The 13,434-nt window shown below is 45.7% G+C and overlaps 1 protein-coding gene across 1 annotated transcript; it reads right to left on the reverse strand.

Moving 5' to 3' along the window:
- Positions 1 to 456: 456 nt before the first annotated feature.
- Positions 457 to 12,970, reverse strand: Ropn1 (rhophilin associated tail protein 1). The gene is made up of 5 exons (XM_052159021.1): positions 12,855 to 12,970; positions 9,676 to 9,793; positions 8,457 to 8,618; positions 2,216 to 2,391; positions 457 to 523 (listed from the first exon to the last, which is right to left on the reverse strand). The coding sequence occupies exons 1-5, from the start codon at positions 12,968 to 12,970 to the stop codon at positions 457 to 459; spliced, it is 639 nt and encodes a 212-aa protein (XP_052014981.1).
- Between the last annotated feature and the right edge of the window lie 464 nt (positions 12,971 to 13,434).

The following is a 13,434-nucleotide window of genomic DNA, read 5'->3' on the forward strand; positions in this document are numbered from 1 at the left end:
ACCCCAGTCCTTAGGGAGAAGCTGGGCCTCAGTTTCCCTAGTCTGCCCTCTGATTAGCAGCAGGTCTTTCTGTGTGCCTGCTATCTGTGTTTCCTCAGCCTTTAGAGAAGCCTTTCTTCAACTGCTGATTCTGTTACTGTTTGTAGGTTCCCCTTCTCCTCTGAGTGGGTGGGGGGACCCATGGGTACCTCCTACACCCCCACCCCCTAACCCCCACCCTCCCATCCCTTCTAACCCCTACCCCCCACCCCCTACCCCCCCACCCTCCCGACCCCCCGACCCTCCCACCCCCCCACCCCCGACTGTCTTACATACAAATTCCACACGTTCCTGGCTAATTGTTTATTAGTTGTACCAGTTGTAAAAGAAAATTGACTTTAGATGGTGCATGGAGTTCAGCTACTCTGAAGTACAGCCACCTCTGTATCTTCCTGTAAAACTGCCAAAATTGAGCTTTTATTCCAGCCGAACCCTAGGGTTTTGAGTAAAGTCATTCACCTTGATTAAGCCATCAGGACCAATTCTGTTTGGAAAAACAGATATCTGGAATTAGTTTGTTTAACAATCGATTTAAAATAGAGATTATATATTTATATGTGTATGTATCACACCAAGTTAATTTCACTCCTCCTATCCCAAAGAAACCTTTTTTTTTTAAAATAAAAAAATGTTGTTATACTGTGTGTGTCATGTGTGTGTGCAGGTGAGAGGACGACTTTGTGGAGATGGTTCTCTCTGTCTTCCCTGGTGGTTTGACTGAGAATGGCCCCCACAGGCTCAGATATTTGAGTATTCGGTCCTCACTTGGCAGAATTGTTTAGGAAGGTTCAGAAGGTGTGGCCTTGTTGGAAGAACTGCATCACGAGAGTGAGCTTTGCTACCTCAAAGAGTCCATGCCATTTCCAGCGTCTAGTTCTCTCTCTCTCTCTCTCTCTCTCTCTCTCTCTTTCTCTCTCCCTCCCTCTCTCCCCCCTCCCCCCTCGATGCTTATGGATCTGAAATAAGCTGTTAGCAACTGCTCTAGCAACATGTGGCCATGGTCTCCTGCCCTGATGGCCATAGACTCTAACTCTCTGGAACCATAAGACTAGACCTCAATGAACTCTTCAGTAAGTTGCCTTGGTCATGGTGTCCCTTTACAGCAATAGAAAACTTACTACAACACTTGGGTTCCAGGATCAACCTCAGGTCACCAGGCTTGCCCAGCAAGCATCTTTATTAGCAGAGCCATCTTGCTGGCCCTTTATCTTGACTCTTGACTGCCCAGTCTCCAGCTTCCTTCCCCCTCCCCCTTCCTCTCCTCTTCCTCCTTGGCTTTCTGAAACTAACCCAGGAACATCTGGCAGGTTTGTTAAGTCAAATTCCTGGGTATCCCAGAATTTCTTATTCTACAAATCCACAGGAAAGTCTTGGATCTTGCATTTCTAACGTGCTCTCAGGTGCTGTTTCTAACTGTGAAACTCTGAAGCCCCACAAGGATCACTCTTCTGTACGGTTCCTTCCTTTTCTCAAATCAGTATTTCATGTCCCCTAGAACAGAATAATATGCAGATACTCCTTGACTTATAATGGAGAGCAAGTTCTTGACTCTCCATTGTAAATGGAAAATAGCATGTTGAGGGGCTGGAGAGATGGCTCTGGGGGTTCAGGGGCACACTGCTCTTGCAAAGGAACTGAGTTTAGTTCCTAGAGCCTGTGTTGGTTGATTCATAACCACCTGTAACTCCGCTTCACGGGGTCTGACATCTTTGGCCTCCAAGGGCACCTGCACTCATGAGTGCATTATCCACCTCATCATTAAAACATAAACAATAAATCTTCAAATTTAATGAATTTTTAAAAGAAAATATCTTATCAACAATGTGCTTAATGCATTCAACCTGTTTGGGCCATGCCAGCTCAGCCACCCAGTACACTCTAGAGTATTGCTTCCCTAGTGATCAAGAGGCTGGTGGAGAGCTCTGACATGCAATGTCTGTCAGCATTGGGGGAGGTTACTATATTGCAAAGATTGCTAGTCCAGGAAATTATATTGAAGTTCAAAAAAAATTGAAATTCATCTTCTACTGAACCCGAATGCTTTTACATCATTATAGAATTAAAAATTATAGTTGAAGCTATTGTCTGACAGACACTGAGAGCAACAGCCTCACTCTGGACCACCAAGATCCACAGCCCAACACACCCTTGGCTTGCCATCCGAGAGGTTACTCACACTTCCTGTTCAATGTAGTTTAACATCCTGCTAACGTGGGATGAAGAGATTTCCCCATCCACTTCAGCGATATACGTGTACAGAAACTGGAAGGTGCTGAAAGGAATCCGGGGTGGCCCTCCATCGTGGTCACAGGATAAAACTTCACACACTATCTTGAGAGTTTTGGCAATGGTCTAGAAAACCATAAGACAGAAGAAGGAGAAAGTCATTCTTCCAGGCTAGATTCCCTGAGATCAGTTTAGACTTAAGAAAACGAAAGACAAAACAAAATTATCGCTTAGGTAAGATGGAGTGGGGATGGCCTAAGAGCCTAGGGGGCTTAACAGACATCGATCAATTCATTCCAAACATATCGGCCAACCTATATCTTACCTTTCTTTCCTGGAGGAAATTCAATTTATAAACTGCTAAACACGTTAAGATGTTTGTCAAGTTTAATTAGAGTAACCTCTTCAAAGGAGAACTGAGTTTTCATCCTGCAAAATTAGCACTATCTTGGACCAGGAAGATGACTCAGTGAGAAAAGGTGCCTGACCACCTTAGTTTGATTCTCTGGAACCACATGTTGCAAGGGTTGCAGAATTAACACGCCTTCCCGATGGGAGATCACTCGGAGGATGTAGAAATTAATAAAGGAAACAGCTTTTAATCATAGTGCAAGTATAGTCCTGGTTAATGCACAGAAAGGAACTCCCCAGAAATCTCCATCTGCTTATGTAGTTTCTTGGCCCCGAGTTATATTATGAGGAATTAACCATGTTCCATGTGTTAGTTATTTTGGGAGGATGGGGAGATACAATGTAAAATCTTATTATGAATGTCTCAAGGCAGAGCAGCTGCTTCCCTAGGAACGTTAGCCAGGGTCACCCTGCCTGCCTGGCAGAAGCATGCTTTCCTGACAAGAAAACCAGAGCACTCCTTTAACTAATTTTGTTCTGTGTGACTTAGTATCTCCTGAGCAAGTCAAGTAGATCCTTCATAACATCAACTTATTAGTCTCAGTTTTTCCCATATTAAAAGAAGAGAACAAATTACTGAAAACTGTTCTTTGACTCTGTGTGCATGCTCACACACATGCATAGTAAGTAAATGAAAAAAATTAGAAATATTTCTTGTCTTCCAGCCTTGTCTTCTAAAGTTTAGAGGTAATTTATCTACATATTTATTACTACATCTAATATATATTAGCTATATATTACACCCACAAAAAGATATTTGGGGTAAAACCATAATAGAGAAGAGTTAAGAGAAGTATACTGTCTCTAAAAAGACTGGGAGTCCCATAAGATAAAAATAATTCACTTATTATTCATTATAAGTTCCATATAAGTTAAAATCATCTAATTTATATATCACTTTTCTGGTTAGTTCTTCTTGCCAACTTCACACAACCTAGAGCTACCTGGAAGGGGAAACCTCAGGAGAAACATTGTCTTGATCAGATTGGCCTGTGGGCATGTCTATCTTTTTGCCTAACTGATGTAGGCGGGCCTAGCCCACTATGGGTGGCACCATCCTTAGGTGGGGAGGTCCTGGACTGTATTAGAAAGCTATTAGCAAAAGCTACGGAGTCAGCAGCATTCTTCCATGGTTTCTGTTTGAGCCCCTGCCTTTACTTCCCTCAATGACAGGCTGTGACATGGACGTATAAGGTGATACAGATCTTTTCCTCCCCAAATTGACTTTGGTCAGAGTTTTATCACAACATCAGAAAAAACAACTTATTTTCATGTGTGTGCATCACACACACACACACACACACACACACACACACACACACACACTCCACAGATCTTGCTGGCTTGCCAGAACCGCCAATGTAAAGATCTATATACATCCTCCAGGGATCAGTCAAGAGTTAGTCCTGCATAGAGAGAGCTAAATACGCTAGGGTAATCAAGCAGCTGCTGTGTGTCCTCACATGACTGGCCAGGGAAGCCCCCTTCATTTGCAACTTTGTGGACATTCAGCTGCCATCCCCTCCTTGAATATAATGGCTGTCTACATGGTGTGTTGTTGCTGGGAGGCCTAAGAGGATGGGAATAAAGTTGGCTTGTCTTCTTAGAGGCCGTTTTACTGAATGGCAGTGATTTTAAATGTCTTTTGCCCTAATGAATTACTATTCATTTTGAATTAATATTTAAACTTTATTTCCATTTAAGAAATATTTTATGAGATTGGATCTTCAATGTACAATTGTTTAAAAATGATAAGCCATGAGATGTTTAAAAAAAAAAAGAGGTTTGTGGTTTTGTAACAGGTCGGTTTGAGGAAAACAAACATAGGAATATGTGTGCTTGTGTGTGTATGTGTGTGTGTCGGTGGGAGGGGAAGGCCTAAGTGTGTGATAAGATTAACACAGGAGTGGTTTGGAGGACATTTGCAAGCATATGTGTGTGTGCTGAGCTGCCTAGTTCTGCTCACAGCATTTCTTACTTCTCTGAAGCATTTCTACCCCTGCTTCATACACTATCCTCTTCTTAGGGTGCTGGTATAGGATGAACTGTCCTGTCCTCAAGTTCTTATGTTGACGTCCTGAGAGACTAACTCTTTTGGGTTCAGGCTCCATCTTAGAGAAGCTGACCTGAGGGTGAACTTGAGTTAACTAACAACCTGGCACTTAGCACCAGTTTCCAGGTTACTCCCCAACAACTCTGCACCTCCAGTTACAAGCCTGCCCTGGCTTCCTGACAACCACCAATCAAGAGAAAAGCAGAAGTTAAGTTTATGGTTTGACTCCCAGCATCAGCCAAGTATGTTAAAGGCCCTAATGGCCCCCAATCAAATGTGTGGCAGGCTAGAAACCCCCTCGCTTGCCTCTATAAATGCTTGCCTGAAACTAGGCCTGGGGCTCCGCCTTCCCCGCCTGCTGTCAGGGTTGGCGGGGAGTCCAAGCATGAGCTTCTAATAAAGAGACCTTAATGTGCTTGCACTGGGATTGGCTCCTTGGTGGTCTTTTGGGGTTCACGAACACTTCCTGGATCAACAGTTCTACGTCCTAGATGCTGAGACTTTGACTTAAAGACTTAATAGGAATGAAATGGTGTACATCTGCCATAGAAGCACTCAGGAGGCTGAGGCAGGAGGATGGACAGTTCAAGGCCATCCTGTCAGAAAACCAAACCGAATCAAAATGTCACTCACCATAGATGGTAAAAGTTGCAATGAAATTATTAGGATGGGCCTTAATTCAGCATGCCTTGTATGCAGAATATGGCAAGAAGGAGATCTGAGCTGTGTGGATTCAGGCTGACATAGAAGGAAACTCCTCATTTGTTAGTAGAGGCGGCCTCAACTCTGGCCTCCAGAACTGCTAGACAAGACTGTTCTGCTGTGTAAAGCACCTAGCCTGTAATATGTTGATAGCACAGCTCTTGCGGGCCATCAAGTGCCCTTGACCTTAAATGTTTAGTGATTATTCATACAAGACTTTAGATTCTAATGTCTGCATACTTAGAAAAATTATTTTATTTCATTTTCAGCTCTTGCCTGTGCACCAGTGTGTAGGTGCGTATGAGATCAGAAGACTCTTCTAACAGGAGCAAAAGCTGCTTTTCCACATGGTCAAAGACCATAGCTTGTTTGCAAAGCAAGGGACAAAAGTCTTCTAGACTGGTCTACAAGGGCACGTGGGTTAGATGGAATGCAAGCCCCTCCACATGGTGATACCTTGACTGAGTTTGCTTGGGCTTCTATAATAATGTGAGTCTAGAGCCTCAAAGATTCAATACAAACCAGAAACCCATTGCTCACAGTTCTGAAGGTGAAGTTCAAGATCAAGGGATGGCAATGGCCTATTCTTCACAGACGGTGTATCTCACTGTCTTCTCACACGGTGGGAGAAGCAAACAGCCTCCTTCAACCCCCATTTATAAGACTCTAGTCCCCGTGCTTGAGAATTGCACTCTATGATGGAAGGTCCCACTCCTAATACCATCTCCTTGGGACTTAAGATTTCAATATATTAGTCCAGGTAAGGCAAGCAGTCTGGTCACAGTGCTGACCAGCCCCACGATGAAGCTCCCACATGACTTAAGCGGGGGTAGGCATTGGCTCCTGTATCCACCCGCACCCTTGGTGCACAGACTGTACTTCCAGGGTGAGCCTGCCCCTGGTTTTCTTTGACAGAATGATGAGGGCATAAGGCTGTTCTGATGGAAGCAGATGAGGAGGAGAGAATGACAGCTTGTTAGAGGTCAAAGGACCTTACAGAAGACTTGATCCAGCTGCCTTACTTTAGAAGAGGTGAAGAAAGAGGCAGCTCACCTCATGGCTTCCCCTCAGTTTGGGAGGCAGGCACATCAGAGAAAGCTTGCCAGTTACACGTTGTGCAAACAGAAAGGGAGTTGAAATGTGGCTTCCCAAAGTCACCCCAGGGTACTGCGTGATATGGGGGACAAGGTGGTGATGACTCAGACATTTGCACAGTGGTGAGAGGCTAGGAGGTGGACCAAAGCCAGGGCAGATGAGGACAATGTAGAGAAACCGGCAAGCAGCCAGTCGGGGGGACTCGAGGTGAGCCAGCTGGAGCATTATGAGGCTTTGATCCGCCCAAGAGATGCAAAAGCTTAAGCTACAAGCAGGAGTGCCCGGACAGCAGCATCCCAGCAAGCCCACCAGGTCCAAAGCACATCAGATTCCTCCATCTCAGCCCTCTCCTAAAACAGATGCCACCTTGGGGGAAAAAGAACATAGCGGAGACCAGAGGCAGGGCTTACCTGGAGGTGGTTTCCTTTGCTGCACCCATCTAAGCTCTAAGACTGGATCAAATCTCCTTATTTCCCTACTCTACACTTTGAAGGTGAGGTAGATCAAGGTCAGACTTAACTATAGATTAAATAACAAGATGCATCCCCACACACATGAGAGAGAGAGAGAGAGAGAGAGAGAGAGAGAACCTCAGAGTATCCTGTTAATAATGTGCAAAATTGTAAATACTTTTCCTTTGTGATTTCTTTCCATCTTTAAGGCTCCCCCACCCCACCCCACCCCAGCAGATGTCAGTCCTGGTTGACAGCTCACCTGCCTGGCTAGGTTTGCCTCTCCTCCTTGGAGAACATTGTATAATTTTTTATGAAAGAGAATGGAAAAACTAAAACCAACCACAAATAGTCTTCTTCTCTTTACTGCTCTCTGGAGAAATGATTATCATACCAGTTGCAGGGGAAACCCACGGGAAATTTTGGATTACAATGTTTCTGCTAAATTTACACAGACACAAACATGCCAAGTACATGCTCCGAAGACATTTGAAAAGAAAGACCGAGATCATGCTTCGTCTGGGCTGTATGATGCGAGTTACTTTTCCATTCCCATTGGCCTGAGCAGAGGCAAGGAGATCTTTATTGGCTTTTACGTGAATTCCAGGGTTTTAGCAACTAGTAACAACTTGCTTTCACAAGATATGGCCGATCTGTTTTCGTTCATTACCGGTGACTAAGAAGAGAGAGTCCACTCAGACGATACCTCAGTGTTATATACACATAAAAGCTGATTTCAGCATCCGTTCTTTCAAAGCAGGAAAACGGCTCTTCCAATTTTCAAACACGTCAAGTTTGGAAAGGGCGTGAATTGGGATGAGGTTACTCTCTCCATGGTTATGATTCCGAAAAGTCTCCCCTCCTTCTGTTCCTTTAACATTGTTTTAAAAATAATCTTGCTCTCTGTTTTCTGAGGCATATTCCCACTCGTGTTTACCAGTGGTTTTCTATGAGGCTGAACACCCCAGGTACCTTCTCTTCCAATATGGCTTCTAGGTATCTAGACCTCACAAGCAAACAAACCTTATCCTACAGCTTGAAGTCATCAACCAAGTGGGGGAAAAAAAGAGTGAAAATTAACCCGAGGGCAATGGCAGAAAGTCACAAATAACTCAAAGCCAAATTTGGCCTGCTTTCGGCAGAGCCTCATGATAGCCATCCTCCTCCTCCTCCCAGTTCTTGCTTCTGATTGCTGAGCCTGGAAATGACCTTCATTTAGAGAGCAGACGGAGGCACAAAAGGCAGGGGTTGGTTTGGTTGGTTGCTTTGCTTTGCTTTTATCATCTCAGAGAGCTGAATGGGTGCAGATAGATTGTCCTTCCAGTCCCAGAGAAAAATGATGGGGCATTTCAAAGTTTGGTTTTGGTAGACTAAGAACGGGACCTGGGGCCTCTCCCCTCCCCTCCCAGTCTCTATTTACCCCCGAGTCATCCACAGCCCTCCGTCCTCTGACACACAACACAGAACAGCTCACTTACAACTCCGAGAGAGCTACAAGCAAGGGCTAGAAATTTCAGCCACTCGATCTCCTCTGTGAAGCGACCCACGTTCATCACGCTGTTAAACAGGTCCGTGGGGAGATTCAGCACCTTCCACATCTGGGCCAGCTCATCTGCGTGGATGATCAGTCGGCCAGCAACCTTCGGGATAGGGAACACACAGAAACACGCAACGTGAGGGCCACAGGCAAGATGCTCTGAACTCATCCAGCACAAGGAGGGCAACAGAGAGATGGAGAGGCCAGGGAATCCCGTTTAATAGTTGTCTTTGTGATGCTGTGATATAGTTTAATATTTTTAAACTCCAGATGTCAGAAGAGATGCATTCATTTTTTTTTATGATGCCTTTATGGTCTCTAGTTTTGTTCTGAGGTTGCCCCTGTAAGGCAGGTGGGACATCAGAGGCTGGCTTGAGATGTCTCTCCTAGACTACATATAGTTCTCTGTACTGAATCTCATGTGTGTCCTTCCTGTCTCTGCATGAGTGACACGTGGCACTCCATGGCTGACCTTAGGGTTTAGGATGGGTATCTAACATTGTTCAGTTCCAGGACCTTGAAGAGCTTTGCCGGTTTCACCTCACAGAAGTCTTGGCAGTTAAAGAGGGAAGGGGAGGCATGGATTCCCCTCAGCTAAGGATGCAGTGAGGTTATGGGTACCCGATTAAGGTTCCAATACATTGCCAGAGCCTCTGAGCCCAAGGTCGAGTCACCCAAGCCTCCCCTATCATGTATCCTAATGTGGGGCACCATGCCACTCAACTGTATCCCACGAACTGGCCAAAGCACAGATTTTTCCAAGCCAGCCCATTTTTTCCCATTCACAGGCTAACTCCCATGATAATGTGTGGAGGGTTTTCCCTGAAGGGTGTGTTGTTTTTACACCACCCTGCATTAGAGCTCTCATAGTCTGAATCCATTAGCATGATGCCAGCACCCTTTAGGACAGGCAGTCTATGTTACACTGAGCCCCTGAATATCCTTTGAGATCTGGGGGCATCTGTGATGACCCCAGGACAGCCCAATGATTCAGTCTCTTCCATACTGATTCCTGTCTCTCTGAAGGAAGACCCACTTTGCAGCCAGGACTTAGTAAGCTTTGGGGGGGTGGGCAGTGCTAATGGCCAGCGGTCTGGTGGGCATACAGACAGCCCTGATCTAACCCACTCAGTTTTCACATCATCTCTAAAGCTCCTTACCCGAGAATGCAGGACTTTCAGAAGCTCAGGTGTCAGCTCAGCCCAGTTGGACAAAGGGACTTGCTCAGACCTCTCTCTCACTGGAGGAATCTCTCCACGGGACATGGCCCCAAAATACCTGCAAGAGAATGGATGGAGGATAGGGGAGGGTCCCAAGCTCCAGCGGCCTCTGGACACTTTATGAATTGACTTTCCTTTTCTGGGTGAATAGATAAAAGACAGTATTTAGCTGTGTTTGGTTTGTTTGCAAATGGGGAAAAGTCTGATTGTGTTATTTCCACTTTAAGGAATGAAGAATGCTTAGGGTATAAACAAGCTTTATTTTTCTCTAAGAATAATGCACAACCAATGAAGCTTGGCATGTAATTACCTGTGGCATGTTCAATCGCATCCCCCCCCCCACCTCGTCCCTTCTTAGCTTTTTATTTTCATAGACGACAGAGAGATCCTAGGATACGAATAGGATATCTATTCACATGGGTCTGGGAGGGGTGAAGACCCTGATTATATGATGACAAGAGCAGATAGAATGTTCCTGGGGGGAGTGAGAAAGGGTTTCTGGCTTGAGGCAGTGAGGCCTGCATGGGGGCTTCAGCAAGGGGAAGAAAGGCTGGAAGGCCCTCAGGGAGGCACAGGAGGAGAGGCTTGCCAAGGAAGGAACCACACACATTGATACGGTGCCTATGAACTAGTCCCGTTCTTTCTTTCCTCAGAATTTTCAGATATGTCTGCTGCATGCTACTGCCTTGTGGGGTGGGCTCTGCTTGGGGGTGATGTGAAAGACAGGTCAAGTCCTATGTCAAGATTGGCATGGTATGCAAAGAAGCTGACTGCCACAGGGAATGGTCGGGAGCGATATGACACCTGGGAGTCTTCACCCAAAGCCTTGTTCCTGAAACACAGACATCTGCCCCTTCATCACCGGGTTGTATAAAACACAGGGAGTGTTCTATACAAGTCCATTTTAGGGTCAGTCCACACAACAGAGCTAACTACTGCCCATTTCTGAGACACAAAGCCAACAGAACTAGAGAGACAGGAATCAGAACACACAACTTCCAGTCTGTGGCTGGAGGTCCTTAGTAGGACCGGCTGTGGAAATACTTTGACACTTTTGAGCCTGTACTTGTACAAGAGCAATGTCTGTAGAGACCGGTGCTTGGGTGGGAATAGGTACAATGGGACACCCAGACTGGGATGTGGCCTGACCTTAGTCAGATGGGGGGGGGTGGATTTAAACAGCGGGGACAGCAATACTACAGCACCCCATCATACAGAAGTGCCTGGGTGGATATGTGGCATTCTCCTAACAGCTTTGGAGTGGTTAGTGTAGTTGTAGATTCAGAGGAATAAATCCACACCCATGGATTTATTCCTCTGAATCTTTGCATTCTATTTGCAAGTGAATGATTGCCTGGTTACAGGTTTACAGATTTAGGCTGTCACACAAGCTTGCTTCAGGACTAATCAGTATAGGCCCTGCTGATGTTGGGGAGCCAACTTCTTCTTTGATGGGACATAGGGGAGGAAAATTCTTGCATGTCATGAAATAAATACCTATTTTATCTTGGAGATACTTGATGGTGTTCCATCTGCTAAAACACTACAAGATGGTAAGCCACAGAAAATGATCTGGTAAGTGCTTTTGGTGTCTAAACTGGATAGACAATGTTCTTAAGTCATGCTCTTTCTCACTGCAGTTGAAGTACAAACTGATCTTGCACGGATGTCTAAAAAATTTATAGCACATCATACAATACGGAGCAAGCAGGTTACAACGGTGGAAAGTTTTCCTCCATAAATGTCAGGGACAATATCGAGAAATGTCATTTTTTCTTACAATAATGCAGCAGCACAAGAACATTAAAATGCGGTTTTAAGCAATCATATGGCATAAAACAAAATCTGTCTGACTATGCCAAAAGAAATTAGCCTTCTGACGTTAAAGTCCAATCTTAGAGGTAATACATACAATTCAAGATAGAAAACGACACAAGATTCATGACCAGGCTAAGCAACTCCGTTTAGGCTGAGTAGAGACACCACTGGTTGCTTTCATTCTAAAGGGCTTCCTCTTGGCTCAGCCTAGGTGTCTCCACCACTGGCTGGAGGTTCTCTTTCCTCAGCCCCTCCCTTCTACTGTCTGAGGTATCTTGTCACAGAGACTCCTCAAAGGAAGTAATCATCCTGCAAGGTAAACAGCTAGAAAAGGCCCCAGTAAGGTCTTGTTAGCTGCCACCCCCCTGCCCCAAGCCAGGCTGTCCACTTCCCAGCAGGTGCGCGCGTCTAAGAAGCAATTTCATAGTTGAGAAGTTTTCTGTGTGAAGCCACCGCCGCGGTGAAGTCGGACCCTGTTGTGCAAGCTCACCCACTGAGCAGCCTCTAGGGGCCTTCAAGGAGCCAGAGTGCTGGAAGCCCCCTATAGAGGACCTGACCTCCTCACTCAGCTCTGCAGCCTTTCCCAGAAGGTCCTGTGACCTCGGACATCTTCATGCAGAGGGGAGAGATCAGTTAAAAACAATCAATAAGAAAATGATTTTCTCCCTAAAGACAGGGTGCAAAGTGTCTTTAGTCTTGCCCAAGTATGTGTTTCCACAGCCATGAAGGAAGGTGTTTCATTAATCAGAGGAAACGGGCTTGGAGAGATCCCACTACCTCCTCCTCCTCCCTGCGGGATCGCGCACCGCTCCACTAGGTGTACTGCTGCCATCTAGCGGTGAGAAGGAAAACAAGCTGCAGGTATAAATTGGGGAAAGGCGAGCTGAGCTGTGAGCCACTCCTGGGCATATACCCAGATTCCTAAAACCCTTTCCAACCAGGAAAGCAGATGGATGCAGGGATGGGTTGGGCGGGCATGTGCTAGCTGACATGGTAAGCTAACTGATTCTATTTGCCCAGGACACTTGGCCTACTGTCCTCATGTGTTACTACTCAATCTGGCTAGTCTAGGGAAGGGTATCTCATCCTCTCTCTCGCCTCTCTCTCCTCTCTCTCTCTCTCTCTCTCTCTCTCTCTCTCTCTCTCTCTCTCTCTCTCTCTCTCTCTCTCTCTCTCGTGTGTGTGTACGTGTACTTTAAAGACTCAGTTTCTATAATCTGCCTCACTGCGGGCTTGCCAACCCCCTCAGTTTCCTACAAACCCTCTTTCCTAATCCCTGCCCTCTGAGAGAAACGACTTACTCGGCCGCCCACTGGATGAGATCGGGAGGCTGGGTCCGAATGGCAGCTTTGGTAAACTGCTTCAGCAGTTCCGGCAGCTCCGGTGGGATGCATACTTGCTTGTCTGTCTGAGGCATTGATCGCTTGACCTACAAGCAGGACCAAATAGAACATAGAACGCGAGGATTTTATTTGAGTCGAAAGCAATCATGAAAGCAGTTTGGAATAAGAGATCCCCTAGACCCTACATTAACACTAGGTTTTGGAGGTTCTGCTAGTCTAGAAGACTTTCTATAGGCTTAAACCCATGTCTGAGCAGTGGGTTTCTCTGGTGGGTGCTCCCCACAATACAAGTGACACAGAACGTCAAACACAAAGAATCTGAGCTGACCCGGAGGCAAGAGTGGTCAGAAAGAACTCAAATACTGGATATGAATGGCAGAGCAAGGAGGAGAGAGATCAGGGCTCAGCACACTAAAAGCAAAAGACTGAACTAAAAGACCCCTTCTCCCTTTCTGACCTGCACTTGAGATCCCACAAAAGACACTAAGTTTGGCATAGGAGCAAAGGCTAACATCTTTTGTGTGAGAATGCAGACTGG

The sequence above is a fragment of the Apodemus sylvaticus genome, chromosome 15, assembly GCF_947179515.1.
Source record: "Apodemus sylvaticus chromosome 15, mApoSyl1.1, whole genome shotgun sequence".
NCBI classification, from domain to species: domain Eukaryota; kingdom Metazoa; phylum Chordata; class Mammalia; order Rodentia; family Muridae; genus Apodemus; species Apodemus sylvaticus.

What these genes read in the sequence shown, in the direction of transcription:
- Ropn1 (XM_052159021.1), bottom strand. Translation starts at nt 12,970, where the DNA reads ATGCCTCAGACAGACAAGCAAGTATGCATCCCACCGGAGCTGCCGGAA. An exon ending in TGAAAGTCCTGCATTCTCGG is followed by an intron (nt 8,619 to 9,675) that starts GTAAGGAGCTTT and finishes CCTATCCCGAAG; the next exon opens with GTTGCTGGCCGACTGATCAT. An exon ending in AACTACATTGAACAGGAAGT is followed by an intron (nt 524 to 2,215) that starts GTGAGTAACCTC and finishes TTTTCCAAACAG; the next exon opens with AATTGGTCCTGATGGCTTAA.